At 46.7% G+C, this 21,291-nt stretch overlaps 2 protein-coding genes across 2 annotated transcripts; both read left to right on the top strand.

Annotated features, from left to right (window-relative positions):
- Positions 1-12,365: 12,365 nt before the first annotated feature.
- LOC146203995 (uncharacterized) lies at positions 12,366-13,129 on the top strand. The gene is made up of 2 exons (XM_084586088.1): positions 12,366-12,414; positions 12,525-13,129. The coding sequence occupies exons 1-2, from the start codon at positions 12,366-12,368 to the stop codon at positions 13,127-13,129; spliced, it is 654 nt and encodes a 217-aa protein (XP_084442214.1).
- A 2,074-nt stretch (positions 13,130-15,203) lies between these two features.
- On the top strand, positions 15,204-21,263 carry LOC146203994 (uncharacterized). Its single transcript, XM_084586087.1, has 2 exons — positions 15,204-15,297; positions 20,839-21,263. Exons 1-2 carry the CDS (start codon positions 15,204-15,206, stop codon positions 21,261-21,263), a joined length of 519 nt encoding a protein of 172 aa, XP_084442213.1.
- The last annotated feature ends 28 nt before the right edge of the window (positions 21,264-21,291 follow it).

Raw genomic sequence — 21,291 nt, 5'->3', positions numbered from 1 at the left:
ATTTCAATGCCATTCGCATGCACCTGAAATATCATTTACCAATAATGAAGTACATCTGCTAATACGTGATAGCTAGCTAAGAAGCAGATTGCAGTTTCACTTATGAAGAATGCTGTTGACCCAAAGATCATGCAAAATACCGAATGCGCCATGTGCACGGAGCGCGCCGCATTGTGTCAACTGGGCGACGCACAGGGACCGTATTTTTGTTTATCTCCGGGGTTCTTGTTTGCTGCCTCAAGACTGCTTGAAACATCAGTATAATTGGTTCACAGGAAGGGAAAGGCGCAGTGACTGTCACACTTGCTCTGTGGACACCCGAACCGCGCCGTAAGGGAAGGGAGGAGGGTGGGAATGAAAATGGAAAGAGAAAGAGGAGCCGTAGTAGAGGGCTACGCAGTAATTTCGACCCCCTGGGGATCTTTAACGTGCGCTGCATCGCACAGCACGCGGACGCCACTTCGTTTCGCCTCCATCGAAACGCAGCCGCCGCGGTCGGGTTCGAACCCGGGAGCTCCATTTTCAGTTGTAGTTATGCTTACCGACCGCCCCGCCGCTGCATATAAGTCGTGATGGACGCGAAACGCAAGGAGCCCGTGTGCTATGCAACCCGGGCTCGATGCCAGCCGCGTTTCGATGGGCGCGAAACACAAGACGACCGTGTATGTCAACCCGGGTTCGATCTCGGTTGCGACTTCCGCGTTTCTATAGATGCGAAATGCAAAGCGCTCCTGTGCTGGTTCGACGTTAGTGCACTTGATGAACGCCGTAGGGAAATGGAGTGCTCCGGTAACTTCGACTACCTGGGGTTCTTCAATGCACACTGATATCATGCAGTGCATGGGTGCCTTATTAGGTTTTTGCTTCCATCAAACAGCGGCCGCCGTGGCCGGGATCATGTCTTTATAATTGTCATCAATAGTCGAGCGTCATAACCACTGAGACACCGCGGCGTGGTGCATAGGGAAGCTGCACGCGTTTCTACAAGATTCTTGCGGTCAAAGAGGGTCGAAAGCCTTATGTAGTGGCTGCTCAACGAGAAAAGCTCGGTAACGGGTGACAGGTCGGCTTCGTGAAAAAAAAAATAATAATAATAATTTAAATTGGTTTATAGGAAGGGAAAGGCGCAGTATCTGTAACGCATCTCCGTGGACACCTGAAAAGTGTTGTAAATGAAGGGAGGAAAGTGGTTTTGAAAGAAGAAGAGAAAAAGAGGTGCCTCTAGTGGAGGGCTCTGAAATAATTTTGACCGCGTAGGGATTCTTAACGTGCGCTCATATCGCACAGACCACGGGCGCATTTGCGTTTTGGCTCTATCGAAACGTGGTCCCCGCGATCGGGTTCGAAACCAGGTGCTTCGGCTCAGTAGCTAGCTTCATAACTTCAATGCATTTCTGCATGCAGGGTTGCTCTCCGGTCGGTCGGCAGACGATTATTCTAAGAGTGAAAACGCCTGCAACGTTTTCGCTTTTTGCCCTATCCTCGACGGGAGTTTAGATACCTGGGCACCGGCGACTGGACTTGCTGATGGGGCTTCATGTGACGGAGTAGCCCTATTATCTTGTCAAGAAGCCAAAACACAATGCTTCGCTCCCCTATAGCCGCTCAGACAATAAAGCCTTGATAATGCCGAGGAATCTTACGACGTGCTTGTGCGTAGTGATGAATGACGAGTGGGAAAACGCGCCTTAAGTAAGGCAATATGCCTGCCAGTATTCTACACAGAGCGGGCGGATGCACATGCATATGCATGCATAAGCAGTGTTACGGCAGACGAAAGGGTCGTCGCCTCTAAACAGAGCTCTATGCAATGTATACGTCGGTAATATGAATATCGTGCTGCATTATTCAAACATGGGAGAGTGGAAAAATATAGCCAGGGTAATAAAATGCGTGACGTGCCACGGCTTCTTAAGTATTATTGAGACCGTGCAAAGCATTAAGGATGTACGTACTATGATCTCAGAAAGAGCGGCCCTCAGAGCATAAGCGAGAAGTAGAAGTAAAAACTACGACCTTCGTCATGCATGACGTCACATATTGGCGTCTGAATGAGTTTGGTATTACTTCCAAACCGTGTTGCCAAATAGCGCCAGTGAATAAAAAAAAAAAGATTTGCGCGCATAGTATGCTTTCTCGCCCATACGCTATATAAGCACCATTTGTGCACTTAGTGCGGAATTAGCTGCGGGTCCATTTTGCGCCCATAGAATCGCCCTTTATTTCTTTTAGTGACTCAAGCTGTTGAATTTCACTTGAATCTTGCGTAAATAATTATAGTGGCGAGATATGTATGTGGTTTTCTTTCTGAGAGTATGAACTTACAACGCTACTGTAAAATCATTCACACATCATTACTGCCTGGCAGCAAAGCTTTTTAAAAACAGAAATAACAGCCTTGATAAAATATTTCCGTGGTCCACATATTGCAAATTATTAAACATAAACACTTGAACTATACGAACGAAAAAAAAAAAAGCCACTAGAAGTATCTGGTGGAAACCTTACGATTTTCCTGTAATATTTAACTTGTCCGCGCAATAGAAGAAGCCGGTGTGTTCAAACGATCCTCGCGGCACAAGGTTTGAAGATAGCTATCTCGCTTTAAGGTTCCCCACTTTCTGCCTTCTATGCTGAAACTAACTCGTTTTTATTTTCAATATTCTCCTGTTAAGCCCTATGTATTTCGCCTTGCGTTTTTGTCTTGTTATCTGATCGGTAATTATATTACGGTAACGTGTGTGTGTAGCAAGTCTCAGTTTCGGCTCCAGATGGCATCATACTTGTAACAATTGTGCTTGCTCTCAGAGAGACTCGTTCCACTCAAACCAGTTGGTTCGCTGTTAGCAAATGAGCCCAAGAGTTAACGGCCCCTGCATACAGGACCCTTAGTGCAAACATTTCAAGGTACTGCGCGCTTTTAGGCTTCAACAGCAATTATTGCTATCATGAAGCTCTACTCAATGATCTCTACCATATAAAACCTGTTTCAGTAAGTACTCATTTTTTGCCGTACTCCATCCCATTACAGATGCAGCTCCTCTTCGAGAAACAGCATTTTTCCCCCAATACAGGAGGGCAGATATCGACGATTCGCAGTTACGTTTGGTAAAGAGGACAGCGAGAACCTTCCCTGGCTTCAACGGTGGCGGCATGCTGCCTTCCTTATGGCCACAGAGGAACCAAGGTTCTCGCCCTAGACCGGCTTCGCTTGATGAGAAGCGTGGCAATCGTATCCCACCGAAGCCCTCTAGATTTCAAGGCTTTCCACCTTTCCCGACAATTTTCAGTGATTCTTACATCCCCACTCCCCTGAAGCCTCAGTTTCTGGAAAACATTCCTATGCCATGGAACCGGAGCCCTGGTGATGGCGAGAATAACACGCCATTTTGGCACGGAGTGTATGTTGTGGTCCCTGGTGGAGCGCCAAATATGACGGGGCGTTACTGGTGCTGGAGCTTCATTTGGCCACCCAGAAAAAATAAGACTACAAAGCCACCCGGCAGCAAGCAGCCGGGCGATCCTACTCAAACGTCTGGCGAAGCACTTCCTGAGTCGCCGGAGTCTACAGAATCACCGACTGGGAGCCCTCGTTCCGAAGTCACATATCCCACTATCCCCACAACGCAAACGGGCGGGGATGCTACCGAAACGGGAGTCCCACAGAACCCGCCCGAGGAAGAGACCCCCTCTTCAACGGAATTCGCAACCTTCATGCCACGTGCTGGCACAGCGCCGGCCACTGAGAGCACCAGATTCTCAGACAGTCCCACCATTGAACCTTCCACGACGAATGGACTTGAGATCGAGGACGCAGAACCGAACCCTACGCAACCTACTATTTCTGAGACCGTGGCAACAACACAATCGTCATCTATATCTCCAAGCCTATCGGATGAACAAGATGTTCAGGGCAGCACCTTGCCACAGGGTTCAACGGTGTCGGGAACCGATGCTGCAGCCACAGACAGTCTCGGCACAGAAAGTCGCAGAACAGATAGTGCCAACACGGAGAGTCTGGGCACAAACAGTTCCAGCACTAACAGTCCGAGCACAGCGAGCTTAAGCACAGACAGTCCCAGCACAGACAGTACGAGCACAGAGAGTTTAGGCACAGACAGTCCCAGCACAGAGGGCCCAGGCATGGACACAACTGCACCTTTTGTAGATCAATCAGTGAACGAAGTCCGCCCTGTTGGCAGTCAGAGTCCTAGTGGCGTTCTCGACGGTGGAAGAGTGGGAGTGGAGACACGCAATTACACCATCAAGTCACCCGGTGTAATAAAAGATGCCTGAAGTCTGTAAACGACAAGGGCTCGAATTCGTTTCGATTCCTTATCAAACCTGATAAGCCATCAGTGAATAGGGTACCACAAAAAGCAGCATCAAATCAAAGAACAATTATAGCTTTTTTTAGGTGAGCGAGGACGCAAGCTTTAGGTTTTATCAGCAGCGAAATTGAGAGCGTTTATACATTTTCATGACTTTAACGGTTAAGCACTGGCACCCTAAACAGCATTCAGCGATGGAAAGGAAATAACAAGTACTTGTAGCTTGTAGGGAACGAGGCGCTTTCAAGCAAAACACTTCAATTTTGGTGTGGGCCTTCGGTGACACTGCAAGCTTGGCGGACAACAGCATGACGCTGTTACCATCGAGAGTTTGACAGGGAAATTATTGAACTCTGAGTGTGATGGGCACACTTGGTTCCGTTATGAGGAATGAAAATTGCTGGCGGGTCAGAAAACCACACTGACTGAGTCGAGGGCGGTGAAATAAAATTATGCCTGTTTGGAATTAAAATAGTCTGACATATAAATATTCCCTGAAAACAAAATGCACTGCAGCCTTTCAAAACATTTGCTGCTAATTACTAATAGCTTTGAAACAACTCCTCCATTCTTAAGAGAGTGTCTTCTTCCAACCCCACCAGGACAGTATTCTCATTGACAAGCGAGCGTGTAGTCATCTAGTGCAGAACGCAATGAAATTAATTTTCGCGCATATAAGTGAAACGACACCACAATCTCTATAGTTATGCCGCTATCTCCGTACTGAAATAAATAGAGGGAGATAGACGGAGAAAAATTAGTTGTGGTTTAACTCTGGTTAACCCTAGTTGAATTGGTTGAATTGCGATAGCAATGGCGGAAGCTTCTTTTACCTGCTACATTATTCCCCTATCACGCCCTATCAGTGTAAGGTGCTACATTATTGGGGGACACTTCAGCTCACCCTTTAATAGTATGACGCGAGAACGTAAGCTACCAGTCCACATATAAATGAGGAGGGCTCAATCCTGCTGAACTGAATGTGGAGTGAAAGCATTAGCTGCGGGTGACCGAGCGTTCTTCGTCCTCTTCTTCGTCTTCTCAGTCTTCGTCATGTTCGTCTGTCTTCTTTGTCTTAGTCGTCTTCTTCTTCTTCTTCTTCTTAGTGGCTGTTAGAGGTCAAACGTGGCCCTTCCCGGAACTACGCGATGGGCCGAAACCTTGCGTAGTATTGCTATCGCAATAAAATTCTGCCGAAGAGATTGCACAAAGCGGCATGGCGTTTTACAAAGCGAGGGAAATGGGCCAAATGATATATAGTTTTTCCTTGGCGGAATTTGGTCAGAGCCCAAACTATAGCCAAACACACTTTTTTAGTTACCGAGTAATTTGACTCCGCCTTCGTGAGCGTTCGGCTTGCATAGGCGACAACGTATTCAGCAAATCCAGATTTCCGCTGAGCGAGTACAGCGCCGAGACCGACACCACTGGCGTCGGTGTGTACTTCAGTAGAGGCCGGTTGAAGTGACGCAGGACGAGCGGTGTTATGGGGATGTGGCGCAATGTATTGAAGGCGTCGTCGCATGACGGTGACCAGAGCGAAAAGTCGGAACTGCCCGACAGAAGCTTTGTAAAAGGGGCAGCAATGGAGGCAAAGTTTCGTATGAACCGACGAATGTAGGAGCACAATCCTAGGAAGCTGCGCAGTTCTTTCATAGATCTCGGCTTGGGAAAGGCAGCGATAGCACGAAGTTTGGTCGGGTTTGGAAAAACACCTTTTTTGGAGACAATGGGTCCTAAAATGGTCAGTTGACGGGCGGCAAAACGACACTTTTTTAAATTTAGCTGTAAGCCGGCATCAGAAAGGCAAGTCAAGACGTGCTTCAGGCGGTAGAGATCAGTGTCGAAATCAGGAGAAAAGACGACAATGTCGCGAGATAGCAGAGGCAGGTCTTCCATTTCAGTCCACGCAAAATGGTGTCCATCATTATCTCAAATGTCGCAGGAGCATTGCAAAGGCTGAAAGGCATAACAGTAAATTCGTACAGGCCATCGTGAGTAACAAGAGCGGTCGGCCATTTCCACCGGGACCTGCCAGAACCCGGAACGTAATCTAGGGAGTAAAAGAATTCAGCCCCTCGCAAACAGTCCAGTAGGCCGTCTATGCGCGTAAGAGAATAGACGTCTTTCTTCGTAATCTTGTTAAGTCGGCGGTAATCTACACAGGAGCAGATGGAACCATCCTTCTTTTTAACGAGCACAACAGGTGAAGCCCAAGGGCTGTTTGAGGGCTGAACTACTACACCGTTTTAGAGAATCTGGTATACTTGATCTTCAATAACTTGGCGTTCTGTTGCTGAGACACGGTATGGCCGCTGTCGCAGTGGTGCGTGGTCTCCAGTGTCGATCCGATGAGTGACAGTTGAACTCTGGTCCAGGGAATTTTGATGGGAGTCGAAGCAGGAGCTGAACTGTTGAAGGAGGGCAAGAAGTTGCGCTCGCTGAAGCGGAGGCATACTGGCGTCGATGGAGTGGCGGTACAGGTCTGTGGAATAGGAAGCTGGTACAGGAAGTGGAGGGCTGAGCGCAGTCATGGCGAGGCGCGGTGCGTCGTCAGTCTCTTCACGGAGAAGAGATGCGATGGGTTGTAGGCTCCCGAGACATTCACCGTGGCGCAAAGCAGATAGTTAAACGGATTAAAGACGAAAGCGCAGAGGAGCCAGCGGAAATAGTTCGCAGAGCATAGGGCAAGGAAGGAACTTTCGGCGAAGAAATGTATATGTGCTAGCGTGAAGAGGACAGTTTGGTCGCACACAGAGTCAAAAGTGATATTTACAAGCAGGGCCGAAGAGGGAGGAATGTCGGTGTTATCGGCGACGGGGACTTTAGCGCATAGCTGAGGAGTAGCGTTATCTAACACGGGCTCGGGCAGTGCAGAAAATCCGACTTAGCGCGAGCACAATCGATTATAGTGGCCTGACGCGACAGGAAATCCCAGCCTGAAATTACAGCGTGTGAACAACTTGGCAGCACGACGAACTCAATTGTATACAGTCGTGCCTCGGTAATATGGACACTTTGGTTTCCGCACAAAACCGACCATAAAGCGAATCGTCCCTAATAACGAATCGTATTTTTTTTTTCAGAAAAAAAAAAAAAAACCAAAGGGTAAGGTCTGCTTTAGAACATAATGTAGGGCAGCGAATTTGACATTAGGAGCTACAAAAAACATTCTCTGAGTCACCGTGATGTTTCAAAGGCGAAGCAATTGAAAGTATTGTGAGGCAGTTGGATATTGTTCTCGATGGCGTTTCATTAATAAATTACTTGACTTCTACTTTTCATCTCCCACAAACCCCTGCAACGTATCAGCATTCAGTTAGCTGCAAGTTGCTAAATCTAACTTTCTACAAAACTTAAGTTGCTGTCAGATTTTTGTTCAAGTTAATTCATGCAAAACAAAAAATCGTAACGTTCATAGACTGCGTAACTTCGCAGTGTAAAATGTGAAAACAAAAGCGAAAAGGGCAATCATTCAGACATTGGCACTACGTTCATGCGGTGCCTATCAACTAAATCTAAATGAGAAGTTATCTTTGAAGCAGTGTAACAATTTGGTTTTCATGACTGTCCATATTAATGCGACAAAAATACATGGACCCTAATGGTATCTGTGCATTTTCTCCTTGTCCATTGTCCAGGCAGCGAGTTTCCATATTAACAAGACGTAAATGCATGAGAAATGTTTGTTCCCCAGAAAAACTGTCCATAATTCGAGTCGTCCATATTAACGGGGGTCATAATAACGAGGCACGACTGTAAAGGCAATTCTGGATCACTACTCGGGCGGTGCACGCTGCTAAAGGCTTGATATGCTGAGCTCTGGTCGTTCGCGGAATACTGAGACCTCGAAGACCAGTACTCAGAACCTTGAGTAGGTGGTGCTGACACTGGGAGACGGTTTCGGAAATAACAGGAAATACGTCCAGCCGGCCCGCAAGTGTAACAAATGGGCCGGTTATCTGTGGTGCGCCAGGGATTGCATGGTCTTGGGGTCGGTTGAATAAACTGCACAGGCTCTCGAGCAGGATTAGGAGGCGGCTGAACGTAGGCAGGTTGCGGCGCAGCATATGTAGGTGGTGGTCTGGCAGCAACAGCCGCATATGTCAACGGGGCCGCGACAAGCATGGATTGAGGGACTGATGGAAGAGATTCAGCTACCTGTTCTTGTATAATCTAGCGCAGACTGGGAGCTAGGTGTGAGGAAGGCTCTTCATGGCAGGACATAAGGGAAAGTTGTCGAGCAACGTCCTCCCGAATGAAGCTCTTGATTTGTGGCAGGCGCGTAGAATGTTCACCTACATCTGTCAGGCCAGCAAGCGACTCAGTGTGCATGGCGTTCGCGCGAGTTATGGCCCTTCGTTTGCGCAATTCATCAAAACTTTGACATAGTGTGACAACTTCTGCAACGGTGCGGATATCTCGAGCTGTCAGCATCTGAAAGGCATCGCCATCGATACCTTGCAGAATGTGCTTGATCTTGTCGGCCTCTGACATATGTGCGTTCACGCGCTTGCACAAGTCGACAACGTCCTCGATATAACTCGTAAAATTCTCGCCAACCTGCTGAGACCGCGCACGCAAGCGCTATTCAGCGCGGAGTTTCCTCACAGCCGGACGGCCGAAAACTTCAGACAAGCTGGCTTTGAACACGGACCATGATGGAATGTCCGCTTCATGATTCCGAAACCATAGATTTGCTACGCCGGTGATATAGAAAATGACGTTGCTGAGCTTTGTTTCCACGTCCCATTTGTTGTAAGCGCTCACCCGCTCATAGGATGTGAGCCAGTCCTCGATGTCATGGTCATCAGCTAGTGCCGCTGAAGATGGCGGAGTCTCGCTAGCGGAGGCAGCCGGGACATATGATGGCCGATCCAATTTGTACGGCTTGGTGGTTAACGTCCTCAGGCATCACAGGAGGTGGTAACGTGTGGCTGCGGAGTTCCAGGGCGAGAGGATGGATCTTACCCCGCACCTCCACCAAATGTAGGATGGGGCTTATTGAGGTACTAGGCCGCGATTAGGAAGCATGTCAGGAACAGTCCGCGGACAAGCAGGTGCAGCGCACACACACCGGTAGCAATGCCACTGACGATAGCGCACGGAAGCTTCTTCTTTATCTTCGCACGCACATCTTCATCTTTTCAATATTTTTGAAACCTTTTCTTTTTTTCGAAAATGCAGAAAACGCACCAGAACTATCTTATCTTCCTCACACTCTCTGATGATTAATATTTCTCTACTACTACTAATCTTTAGTGATGTCACTTTCTTCGGGCATCATTCGTTCAAAGTTATAATAAGACCTACTATTCGCGTCTCTTGCCTTGATATCATGTTTTTCTATTGGAGTGACATCAGATCTCTAATCAATCAATGTCATTGGTCCTGACATCTCGTTTTTTCTTGATCCTCACTGAGATTTAAAGAAATTAGCGTCTTGTTAGCTTGTAAAATGTTGCGGTGGTGCGCTCACTATTGAAAACAAAGCCCAAGCAAAAATACGAAAATGAGAGAATTGAAAAAAAAAAAAAGAAACATAGAAGTAGCAACTGGCCGAACCTTAATTAGGTGTTTTTGTGTTTTTGTGTTTTACGGAAAAAAGAGACAGCACAGTGTTGAAAGTCCACCTGTCCGTCCTTCGGCCAAGCAAAAGAAAAAAAAAAACAGACACGGAATCTCTGTTTACAAAGGAAATGAACTGGAAAGCGAATAAACACCAGATAAAGATTGTGTGCCATGTACGCTCAGCTGGCTGTATCTCAATGGCGTGACATTTGTAGAAAAACGAAACAACAAATTTAATTGATCACGGAATGTTGATGCAAAATAAAGAGAAAAATAGAAGCACTTAATATAGATTCACTTAGATCAAAAAGTATGTTTTCGCTCTTTTGAACGCGTTCATAGAAAAACCAAATGTTCTAACCTTCCATTAACATCTTGCCATAGTAAAGCTGCCTGAGTACCAGACTGCACCTCGGTTTGTGATGCCATGAGATGCGATATAGCGGAGCTGCATAATAAAACCATAAAAGCAGTTTCCTGGTGTATACATTCGCGTTATTCGGTCGGCAGCCGTGTTCAAACTCAGTACAATTATACTTTTAGATCAGTGGCAGACCCACAAACTAGAGTAACGGTGTCTTGTCCCGCATATAAGGCTCCCATTAGCGTGGACGTGTCTCAGAGTCGGAAAGCGCACAGCAGCTGCAGGCGGAGTGCCGCCAGACTCCGAGCGATGAAGTGTATTCTGCTTTCTCTTGGGGCGCTCGTTACCACCGCATCGGTGGCAACAGGTTAGTACATGAGAAGATGTTTCAATGTCTATAATACTGAATGCTGAGTTTACGGATGTGTGACATGTATTTCGCAACAAATTTGTCAATGTTCGAACTAGATCACCTCGAGATTTTCTAATTCGAACAATGACGGCTTCGATATGGAATGCAGCCTTACCTTTTAGAAAGCGTTGATATTTGCGCTGGTTAGGCGGCGAAGGTTACCCCCTGACCATTCAGTACAAAGTTTGTCATTTTAAGACACAGTGTTGGAAAAATGCATGCCACGACGTTCTTCGTAGTTTTCACACTCTTTGGCAGAGAAAGGTAATTGCAACAATTTAGACCATGATGATGCGCATTGGTGAATAGTTTTTTTTTTTTTTAATCTTTGGTTTACTAAGCGAGCGAAGACCTTGAGGGTACAATATTTCAGTCTTCCCTTTTCCGTTGTTAACAATTTTGCATTGTCTTGTGTTAACATGTATATGCAATTCCCTCTCTTTCGTTTCTTTCAGGTCTGCTAACGAATGATGTAAGAAAATTTCCATACCCGGACGAGCAGCCGTTCGCTGTCAGCGCGGACACTACAGAACTACAGGCACCGCGAAGCAACAGAAGAAGCATGATCAATGAATACGCTATTCAAGCGCACCCACTGTCTGTGAGGTCGAAACTCACCAAAACAATGCTTTTCAAGAAAGCGCTGTCTTACAATTTTGTAATGAATTATGATGACGCTGAAAGTTTGGTCCCTGCCGAGCACCTTAATGTGCCGCCATGGCACGTGGGTGGTCGTGTGCAACAAACTCCAAGCGAAACGTCACATCCTTGGTGGCAGTCAACCACACCTCCCTCTTTCCTCGTGAAGATTGGAAGAAATCGTTTCAGGCGAGAGGCGGGAAATACGACTTTACGGCGGCGGAAGCGTTACATCTGGCCGTTTCTGGCACTAAGCTGGCTCTACTTGCCGTACTTGTACTCGGGACTGTATAGCTATTCAGGGCTGTATGGTTACCCAGGGCTATATTCGCCATTATACTACCGCTACGCTTACTATCCTTACTACACATACGGGTACGGCTATCATTACCCAGTTTACGTAAATCCTGTCCAACCGACGGGGACGACACCGGCTCCGGCCGCATCACGAAGATGACGTCACATTTTTGTTCATTTTATCATGCAGCAGTGATCAGTGAAATAAAAACCGCTGAGAAAAAAGGCATAGTTACCTTACTTCCCCACAGACGGACAAATATCTGAGTAGTGAAAGTCAAGTTATATCATACGTTTCTCATTAGAAGTCAAAGCAAATCGCATAAGAAACAAAAACGTCGGTTTATGCAGAAAAAAAAAATACAAACGGCAGACTTACTTGTTTCGCGCCCCTGCTGTCTACGGGATTACTTTCTTCTACCAGGGGAATGCGTGTGTTGTGCGGGGAAAGGCTCCCGTGCGGTCGCGTCTCGGTGTGTGCCAGGTATGTCTCACACAGTTTTTCTTTAAGCCAACCGAAAGGACCGATTGCTTGCTACTCGTAGCTGCCTGTTCGCGTGTTCTATCGCAAATTATAAGGTGCGAGAACGAGAGCAAGGTAAGTTATTGTCGTCTGCTAGCCTTGTAGAACGCACGCAACTCTTACAGAACAGCGCCGTCCAGCTGTCGTCTGAGCAAGCATGTTTTGTCACGCAAATAGTGAGCAGACTGTAACCTTGGCAGATGCAGCTCGAACAGAGGTCGCACAAAGATGGCCCGGCTCATAGTTATGCTCTTGGCATGTGCTCTGCTTGATGCTGGTGAGAACTTGCTATTTTTATTTCTCTCAAAGCGAACCGTAGTAACCTCGCAGGCAGTTTGCTAAGCACGACACAACAGTTCTGAAAAATGTGTTTTGTGGCATTTTCAGTTGCTTCAACTAGCTCCCACCACTTATCGAAGAGAACGTATGGCTACGGCCGTATGCGTGGCGGATATCGCGGCGGCTACGGTGGATACGGAGGCTACAGGGGCATAGGCTATTCCGGAGGATATCGTGGCTACGGAGGCAGTTACAGAGGCTATGGAGGCTATGGAGGCTATGGGGGCGGTGGTGGATATGGTGTGGGCCTGAACGCTCTCACCACCGCCCTTTACAGCAGGGTCTTGGATGGCCTCTATGGTGGCGGCTTCGGTGGTGTTCAGTACGTCTACGTTCCCGTCTACGTTCCCGTTGACGACGGCACGGTTGTCATCGTGGACGAAGGGGAAGGTTTCGACGTCGGTAATGGTGGCGGCGGCGGATTCGACGTGGGCGGCGGCGAAGTAGCGATTGACGGAGTCGGCAACAACGAAGCGCTGATGTACCTGCACACGGACGACAGGGCGGCGGTGCGCGTCAAGCCTGCCACACTGCCCAAGCGCGTGTCCGTGGGACGGGAGCGTGTGGTCCAGCGGTCCACGGAGCTTGGTCTCGGCAGGACGTACGCAGTGACGCCACCAAGAAGGCTCTCTGCGCGCAGCCAGCAGGGCTAGAGTGCCCGAGTTCAAGTCCTTTCTATAAGCGTATAGGCTGCATAGTTGGCGTTAGCATCGTTGAAGCAAGAACTGTGTCCTCATGTCGAGCAACAATGACATACGATGATGTGTGCAAAAGAAAAAAAAAACAATTCGCGAAAGGTTTGTTATTGGGTTGAAACGCTGAAAAAGGGAGGCCGGATCACTTTTTCTCTGTTTTCACTTGATTATCGGATTATTATGGTCGGCACTTGTTGCACACTTTAGCAGACTTTTTCTACTTTTTTGGTGTGGTTTCAAGTAGGCGCAACAAAGAAAATCTATTTTTGCACACATAATAGCCCTGATGCTAATTCCATCCTATAGAGGAAAATAGTTATCCAACTTTTGGAGAAATAATGCTGAAGAAATTAATGTAGCAAGGCGGGAAGCGGTGGTGTAGCCCATAACAATTATGTTCTCACATTCCCTTTACTAAATAGTAGTTTCTTCCTGCACTGTATATCTGCCCACCAAACACCTGGTAAAAATGAAAAGCAGCTGAAAATATTCAGCACTTCTGTGTCCATTTCATTCAATGCTTACAACGCAGGTTTTCGTGTATGCTTTTTTCGTTTCCTAATATATTTTACGAGAGTTGCGAGTTTGCCTGAATGATGTTTGCGCCTGAAAATGGCTACAGTTGCTCCTTGCGACGAAGAGAGTGGAAAACCGCGACTCAAGCGCCGCTAACAGCTTTTCGCCGCGGTCAAGTGTAGGTACGCGAACGTGCGCGAACGTGCGCACGTTCGCGCACGTTCGTGTAGGTAAGTGTAGGTAAGAACGTACGTGAGCAAAAAGGTGGAAAGAATTGCGCTTTAATGTATCCACCCAAGTATTTGCGTCTTCGTGCATTTAATAGACTCTAATAGGTGAATATCTAGACTCGTGTGTTCAGCACATAAAACAGCAGGGTTAGTTTCTACGGATTTGTATTAGCATACAGTGAAAAAAAAAAAAAAGAAGAGGTAAGCTAGAGAACCCTCGCCATTTCAGAACTCATGTTTGCTTTAGTTAAATTAATTAAAAATATATAACCTTCTTTCGCGGTCAGGTATCGGAGCAAAGAGACAGGTCTGATTTTTGCGGAGAAATCAGCGAGTAGTTCGTGTAGTCTTTGCCAAAAGTTTAGAGCCCCGAGGGTTTGCTTGTGAGCCACACTGTGCTGCTCGTAATACATTTGCAATGTTCCGAATCTCTTATTCACAAGAACACTTTTTGTCCTACCCTCTCCAACGGGAAGGACTTCCACTAATGCTGAATCTGCACCACAGCAGAGCTTAGGAGCAGATGTCCTGGCGTCTGAACTTTTGGCAAAGACTGTACATTTCTCGTATTGCGTGCTAGAACAAATTTTATACAGCCTGATCTCAGTGCGCTCAGGTGAAATCCTTTTGACTAAACTGGGAGTTTCACTCGCAGTATTCGCTATGAATTTTGGAGGGACAAGTACTTTTCTTCTTCCCTTCGTGCCTAGTTTCTATAGCAGTTTGGCGACACTCTTTAGATGTTATTGCGTTCCAGTCTCAATTTGTTTGAGTTTCAGATTGCTTAGCGCAGATCTATATATATATATGATATATGCGCTGATCTGCGGGAAACTTTATTTCATTGACAGATTGAGCTAGTTGCGACAAAGAGCGTGATAAATTGCGGTGCACAAAAAATTCAATAAATTTCTGTTGCTTTCGAGGATTAACGACAATGTTTTGCATATCTTCAGACGTTGAGGAAGAGCAACGTAGACATTATGTCAACATATCCTCTCCTTCGTGAAACTGTAGTGCATGAAGGAGTTGACACCGCAGCACCTGAGCGCCTCCGCACTGCGAGCTCACATGAACGGAAAGAGGTCACCGACAATCATTCTTGACACAGGCGACTCATAGTCGCTTGGAAATAGGTTCGCGGGACCGCCTGCCCGCGGCAAACTCTACTCGCGCACTCGTGAAAGAGCACGCGCTCCTCTTTCGTGCGCTGAGCTGAAAGTGGCTGTTGTGAGTATCGACAGTAGAAGCCGAATGACGCCAACCCTCCAGTGGGCTGCACAGCAATGCTCGCACGATGCAGGTTCTTGTTCATCGCCGGCATCAGTTTTGCAACGCACGCACCAATGATCACTGACGCAAGACCTGCGTCACTACCAGGTAAGCAGAGCCTTAAATAGACAACCGCACAATCAAAAACCTTGGCGGGCGCATTGTCTTCCGGCAGTGATCGAGTCCTGCTTGGTTTCTATCTTTTTTTGTGTGTGTGTGTGTTGGGAATGTGTTATCTTGATAATCACCAGGATACTGCATTTCCTGAGCTCTTGGTAGAACCTAAATGCTTACTTCTTTTCAATGATTCACCCTATGTCGCAGAAGTGTATTGCCAACATACTAGGTGTTCGAAATATGACTTTCCGGGTTTTTCATAAAAATAAAAAAGAAAAGATTCAGTGCGAAGGGCTGTACCCGAACCTGGTTTGTTTAAATTGGTGATACGGCAAGGTGGGTACAAAATGGCACAAAAAATTGAGATCGTGAACTCAGTAATAAACTAAAATTCCCTAAGGAAGTTTTTATTCACTGTGGTTGGCATCCTCGTTATCATCACCATTAGCTGGACTATACCAACTGCTGGGCAAAGGCCTCTCCCATATCCCCCCAATTAAGCCAGTCCTGCGCCAGTTGCGTCCACCTCGCCCCCGCAAACGTGCTAATCTCATCTGCCTACCTTCCTGTTTTATTACCCTTTCCTCTGCCACTCTAAGCGACCATCAGTTTTTCTCGCTTCGCACTACATTCCCTGTCAATGTCCATTTCTTCTTCTTGATTTCCGCTAGAAAGTTAACTCGCGTTTGTTCCCTGATCTACTCTCCATGCTACTTGTATCGTAACTCTACGCCAACCATTTTCCATTCCATAGCTCGCTACATTATCAGTTTAAGTTGGGCACTTTTCGTTGGCCCCCTCGTTTCTACCACATAGGTGAGTACCGGTAATATACAGCTGTTAAACACAGCTGTCGTTCGCCTGCATGTTTATCTTGCAAACCTTGTAGGCAGTGCTATTTCATTATTACTATATTTTGTTCAATTTTATTGCCGCGCATGTGTTCTGAGATAAGCCCGTCTAAACTTTCAGCTTAAATTGGTCTAGTTATCCATGCGTGGTGTCACGAAGCCATTGCGCATAGCGCTTCGCTTGTCAAGAACGTGAAATAAACAGCTGTAGATTCTGATAACAATTTGTTCTTGGCCCCTGACACCGAAGGGTCACTGTGCAGATAGGATAGGACGTGGGCTGTTTCTTCGAGCGATAGGTTATCTGGCCAAAAACAAAAGTTACCACCGTTGGCTGCAGCTCGACATGCTTGTCAGGCGAAGAGCAATATGCAACAAATCTGTCACGACAGGGAGAACCTTTCTCTCGAGTGCCGAGGTCTCGCGTGCGTAATTAGGCGAATTGAAGTGGATTATGAAGACGGCGCGAAAGTGACGAGGACAAGGAAGGAACACCAAAGTAACAGGACAGGCGCCAACTTTCAACTGATGTTTATTCGCTCAAACCCTTTCATATTTATGAAGCACCCAAACCGTATCACAAAGGCCTATCACAAAGTGATCCACGTGGAGCACTCAGATCACCGGTGATATTGGTCACAGACAAGACAACCTCACAGTGTAATCAGCCAGTAAACAAATAATAGCAATTCATCACAGTAAAGCACGCTATCCAAAAATATATAAAAGCGACCTGTTCGAAAGAGTCCTAAGATTATCGGAGTGTACAAACACACAAAATAAACATATCAACCACAAATTGAAATCAACCACGCAAAGCAATACGCTCGTGCCCTAGACAAACACGGCACGTGTTTGTAAACCTCCCTTCGACCGCAATAACAAAAACAGGTGACAAAGATTATCAGAAAGACCAACAGAAACGCTTGAACAGGTGACAATGGAAACAAAAATGACCAACAGAAACTCGGAAAGAACGTGCAAAGAAGTTTAAAAGCTAAGGGATTCACCTCATCGTCAACGTAAAACGAAAACAACCGACAACACCTATCAAGAATAAATAAAACCAAAGTATAAAATCTACAGGAATCCTTCAAGAAAAGCCACCTCAGAGTCGCTGATTGAAATGGACGGCTTGCTAACGCACAAACTTCCTACTTTCTTGATGAAATAAGCCTCTACTACTTCTCGCTCAACTTTATCTCTACCAGTATTCAAAAAAATCGTCTTTTCTAGTTCCGGACGACACCCTTGGCAGGCTTTGCAGTGGTCTGCTAGGAAGCTTCCATGCTGATTGCGAACATTCCGCATATGTTCACTGGCACGCTCATTGAAACAACGACCGGTTTGCCCTATGTAGACCAAACCACAGCTCAAAGGAATCTGATACACAACTCTTGACTTACATTTGGTGAACTTATTTTGATGTTTAATAGCGCAAACCGGTCGTTTATCTGGCTTATTCATTGAGCAAAGCTTAGAAAGTTTTGAAGGCGCAGAAAACACAACTTGAACCTGAAATTTACTTGCAACTTTTTTGATGCCATGGGAAACTTTATGGATGTAAGGAATAACTGGCATAGGCTTCCTTCGTACTTCCGGGTTTCTTTCAACATTTTTTCTCTTCACTTTCTGAAGCAACATTTCAGAAACAGCCAATATTAATGGGGGCGGGTAGCCTGCTTCTTCCAGCCTTTTTACTTGGGCGCCAAAGCTAACCGACATCATGTGATGGCATGATTTTCCTAAAGCGCTCTGAAGGGAATTCGCAATTATAGCTCTTTTGACCAGCTTCGAGTGGGCACTGTCAAAAGGTAGCAATCCTTTCTTTGATCTGGGATTGTACGACCAGCAAATATGGTCGTTCTTGAACACAAGCCTTAAGTCTAAGAACTGCAGTTCGTTGTTAACTGGTTCCTCCCATGTCTGTGACCAATATCGCCGGTGATCTGAGTGCTCCACGTGGATCACTTTGTGATAGGCCTTTGTGATACGGTTTGGGTGCTTCATAAATATGAAAGGGTTTGAGCGAATAAACATCAGTTGAAAGTTGGCGCCTGTCCTGTTACTTTGGTGTTCCTTCCTTGTCCTCGTCACACTCGCGCCGTCTTCATAATCCACTTCAACCATGAACCAACTAGCCCAAAGCAAAGTACTTCTTGAGGCGAATTGAATTGACTTGCATATCTCAGGTTCTCCCTCAACCCTAGTTGGGTTATCTTTCATGCTGTGTGGCCCTCTCGTTCCCCTCGTTCCACCCAGGGCAAAGGCGCGTTATTAAAACTGTAGAAAATAGAAACGTCTTCGAGTATCACTGCGCACAATTTTCCAGTATAAACATGCATGCTTACTGCAGTGAATAAAAAAATCATGTATGACTTTTAGATACAATTAGTTCAGACTGTCATTTTTCCGCACAGTTTGTGTCCTCCTGGCTGCATAATCCATTTAAACAAACGACTTTTGTGCGTTACTCCGAGCAGCTTTTTACAAAATCTATAAAATATATATGATTTCTATCTGCCGAACTACAAAGCTTCGTTTTGCGGGCACAAGTGGTATTTTTGTAGCTTACTTTGCTAAAAACGGTTCTTCTGTCTATCACCTGTGTCCTATAGCGTCTAAATAATGAGCCTCGTGCGCTGGAATAGAGTAAATTTATCGCTGCTTGGGACCGCAGCTACTAATTTGCCCTCCGGACCACTTTCAATGTGTAATAAACGTGTAGACTGCTGCTTTAGTCAGCGACTTATACTAGTCTTGGAAGTCAGAAGCTAGTTGCATTCGTTGCTTACTTTAGCTAGAAACGCACCTCGAAGGCCCGGTGACATTTGAAGTTTAGCTCCTAAGCACACACCCGCGGGATTAATTCCTGTCCAAAGCTGCCGCATTTGGGGGAGGGAGGAGGGAAGACAGAATTCAGATATGGCCGCGTGCCGTAGGATGTAAGTGGACGATAACGATCTCCTTGGGGTAGAAATTATCCTGGTGTTTCCACTGAGGCAAACCTTGCAGATTAAAGAGAGACTAAAAACAAAGAAACTACTCTCGCAGAAAACAGAGGTTTTATAGGCTAGAAAGGAGCAAGAAACTAAATACAGGTGTCGCTGCCAGTGGCCGATTCCACCAGTGACATGCGTGCTCCAACACCATTTTTTTTTTTTGGGGGGGGGGGGGGGGGGGAGGGGTAGTGCCGATCTGAGAGGATACGTTACACCATCACTACATTTAAAGCGTTGACAACCCGTCATTTCCGAGAAGGACGTCATCGAACTTGAGTCGACTGATGGGAAGATGTTTAAATCCAATTTTCCCGGTAATAAATACGTTTTCTGCCACTGAGAAAGTTTGCCATTGCTCGAATGAGCCAGAGAATGTTTTCTTCCTTTTTCTGGCATCAGTATTTGGACATAGCTGTCCTCGGTGTCTATTTAATCCACTTGCTGATGAGGGGTGTTAAACCCCATATAGCACTAATTTCGCGATACACTGACAAAGCTAACGTGACGACATTAGTGAGACTTTACGAAGCTGCTGTGTGGGCAACAATAAGAAATACGAAGAAGAAAGAGAGATAGAGAATGGGGTGGGATGTTCGTGTTTAAATGCTGCTAAAAAAACATGCCAGCAGCTTCACTACTTCTGGAACACCTCCAGCGGAAGTGAAACACCCAATGTGCCTTTTCTAGAACGGGGAGAACACGTGGTTACTTATTGCGTTTGCTCTATTTTAACTGAAGCCACCATGCAAGTACCACCACAAAAGAAGCTTCCCTCTTTAAAGCCGCGTCCCAGCTGTGCAACGTCGCACACAATTAGTAACGTCACTGCAAGAGACACTGCATCAGCCTCTTTGCCCGTCTTTGACAGTCACGGTCGCTGGAGCTATCGGAAGCGGATGTGGAGTATACCACTCGATTTTTGTTCATACCTTACTGCCATGGGACCTTCCGGTTTAGACAGAAAAAATGGTGACCACTTTCGTCTAGATGGGTGCATGTTTTCTCGTTTCAAGCCCTAGCACTTCTACATGGCGAAAACTAAATACGTCACAAGAGCAGCGAGTCAAGCAGCACAAGGGGGCAAAGGCTGCTTACACACTGGGTGGACTTCACCTCAACTACGCGAGTTGCGTTAAGCTTAGCGTGTGCGCGGTCTCACCTATACCCCGGAGCACCTCATACAATTCATTGTAATATGACACCGTCAACGTCCCATCCGAACCCTAACTCTCCCTTTACTTTCCCTTATCTCACTTCCCAGTGTGGAATGGACAGCAGGCCAGGGGAACCTCACTGCTGGCCGACCTCTCCACGTTTTCCCTCTTTAAATTGCTGTTAAATCACTTTCTCTTTGTCATTCCGACAGTATGTGGCGAACTTATAAAATAAATTGAATGAATATGCTAAAAAGCTGAATGCCCCCCCCCCCCCCCCCCTCCTTAGAGCCAGGATAGCCTTAAATTGTGTATTCTTAAATGGACCCCACACAATGTCTTCGTTATAGCTGTCCCCCTGTAACACGGCGGCCATTATTTGTAACGATGCAAATCGACTCCGGAAACTGATTTATGGAAGAATTTTGGAAGGAGCTCTCCCTCCCGGTTCAAATAGTTTTTGCATTCTTTTGTGCAACCATACTGCCTGCTTGAGTGAGCAGTTTGTTCCTGTCCTTTTTCTAGAGCTGAACGTGAGAACGCATCCCAAACTGCAAGCAACGGAGGGCGCAAGAGTCGAGAGGCAAATCCCAGTATACAATCGGCGCATCGGCTTTTACCCGTATGGCGTGCGATTTGGTAACCCGTTCGCCAGCCTGACAGCGGGTGCAGCTTTTGGAGGAGCACCATTCGGCGGCGCATTCGGGGGACCCTTCACGGGTGGCTTCGGGGCTGGCATTGGGACTGGCTTCGGCGGTGCGCTGGGAGGCTTCTTGCCCATCCGGGGCCCGGCATCGTCGATCCTTGTGCCCCAGCTAGTGGTGGGATACCCGAGACCCTTCCTGCCTTACATCGTAGGCGTACCTTACCCAGTGTACATTCCAGTGCTGCCCACCGCAGGCGCTGGCATCTTTCCCGGAGACGTTGGCCTGGACGCCGTCGGAAACTAACAACCACGCGACATTCTCTGTGACCTGA

Source organism: Amblyomma maculatum, chromosome 1 (assembly GCF_055883805.1).
Source record: "Amblyomma maculatum isolate TAMU_Amacu chromosome 1, ASM5588380v1, whole genome shotgun sequence".
Lineage (NCBI taxonomy): Eukaryota > Metazoa > Arthropoda > Arachnida > Ixodida > Ixodidae > Amblyomma > Amblyomma maculatum.
The sequence above is the reverse complement of the archived record's forward strand: the minus strand, read 5'-3'. Positions and strand labels throughout refer to the sequence as shown.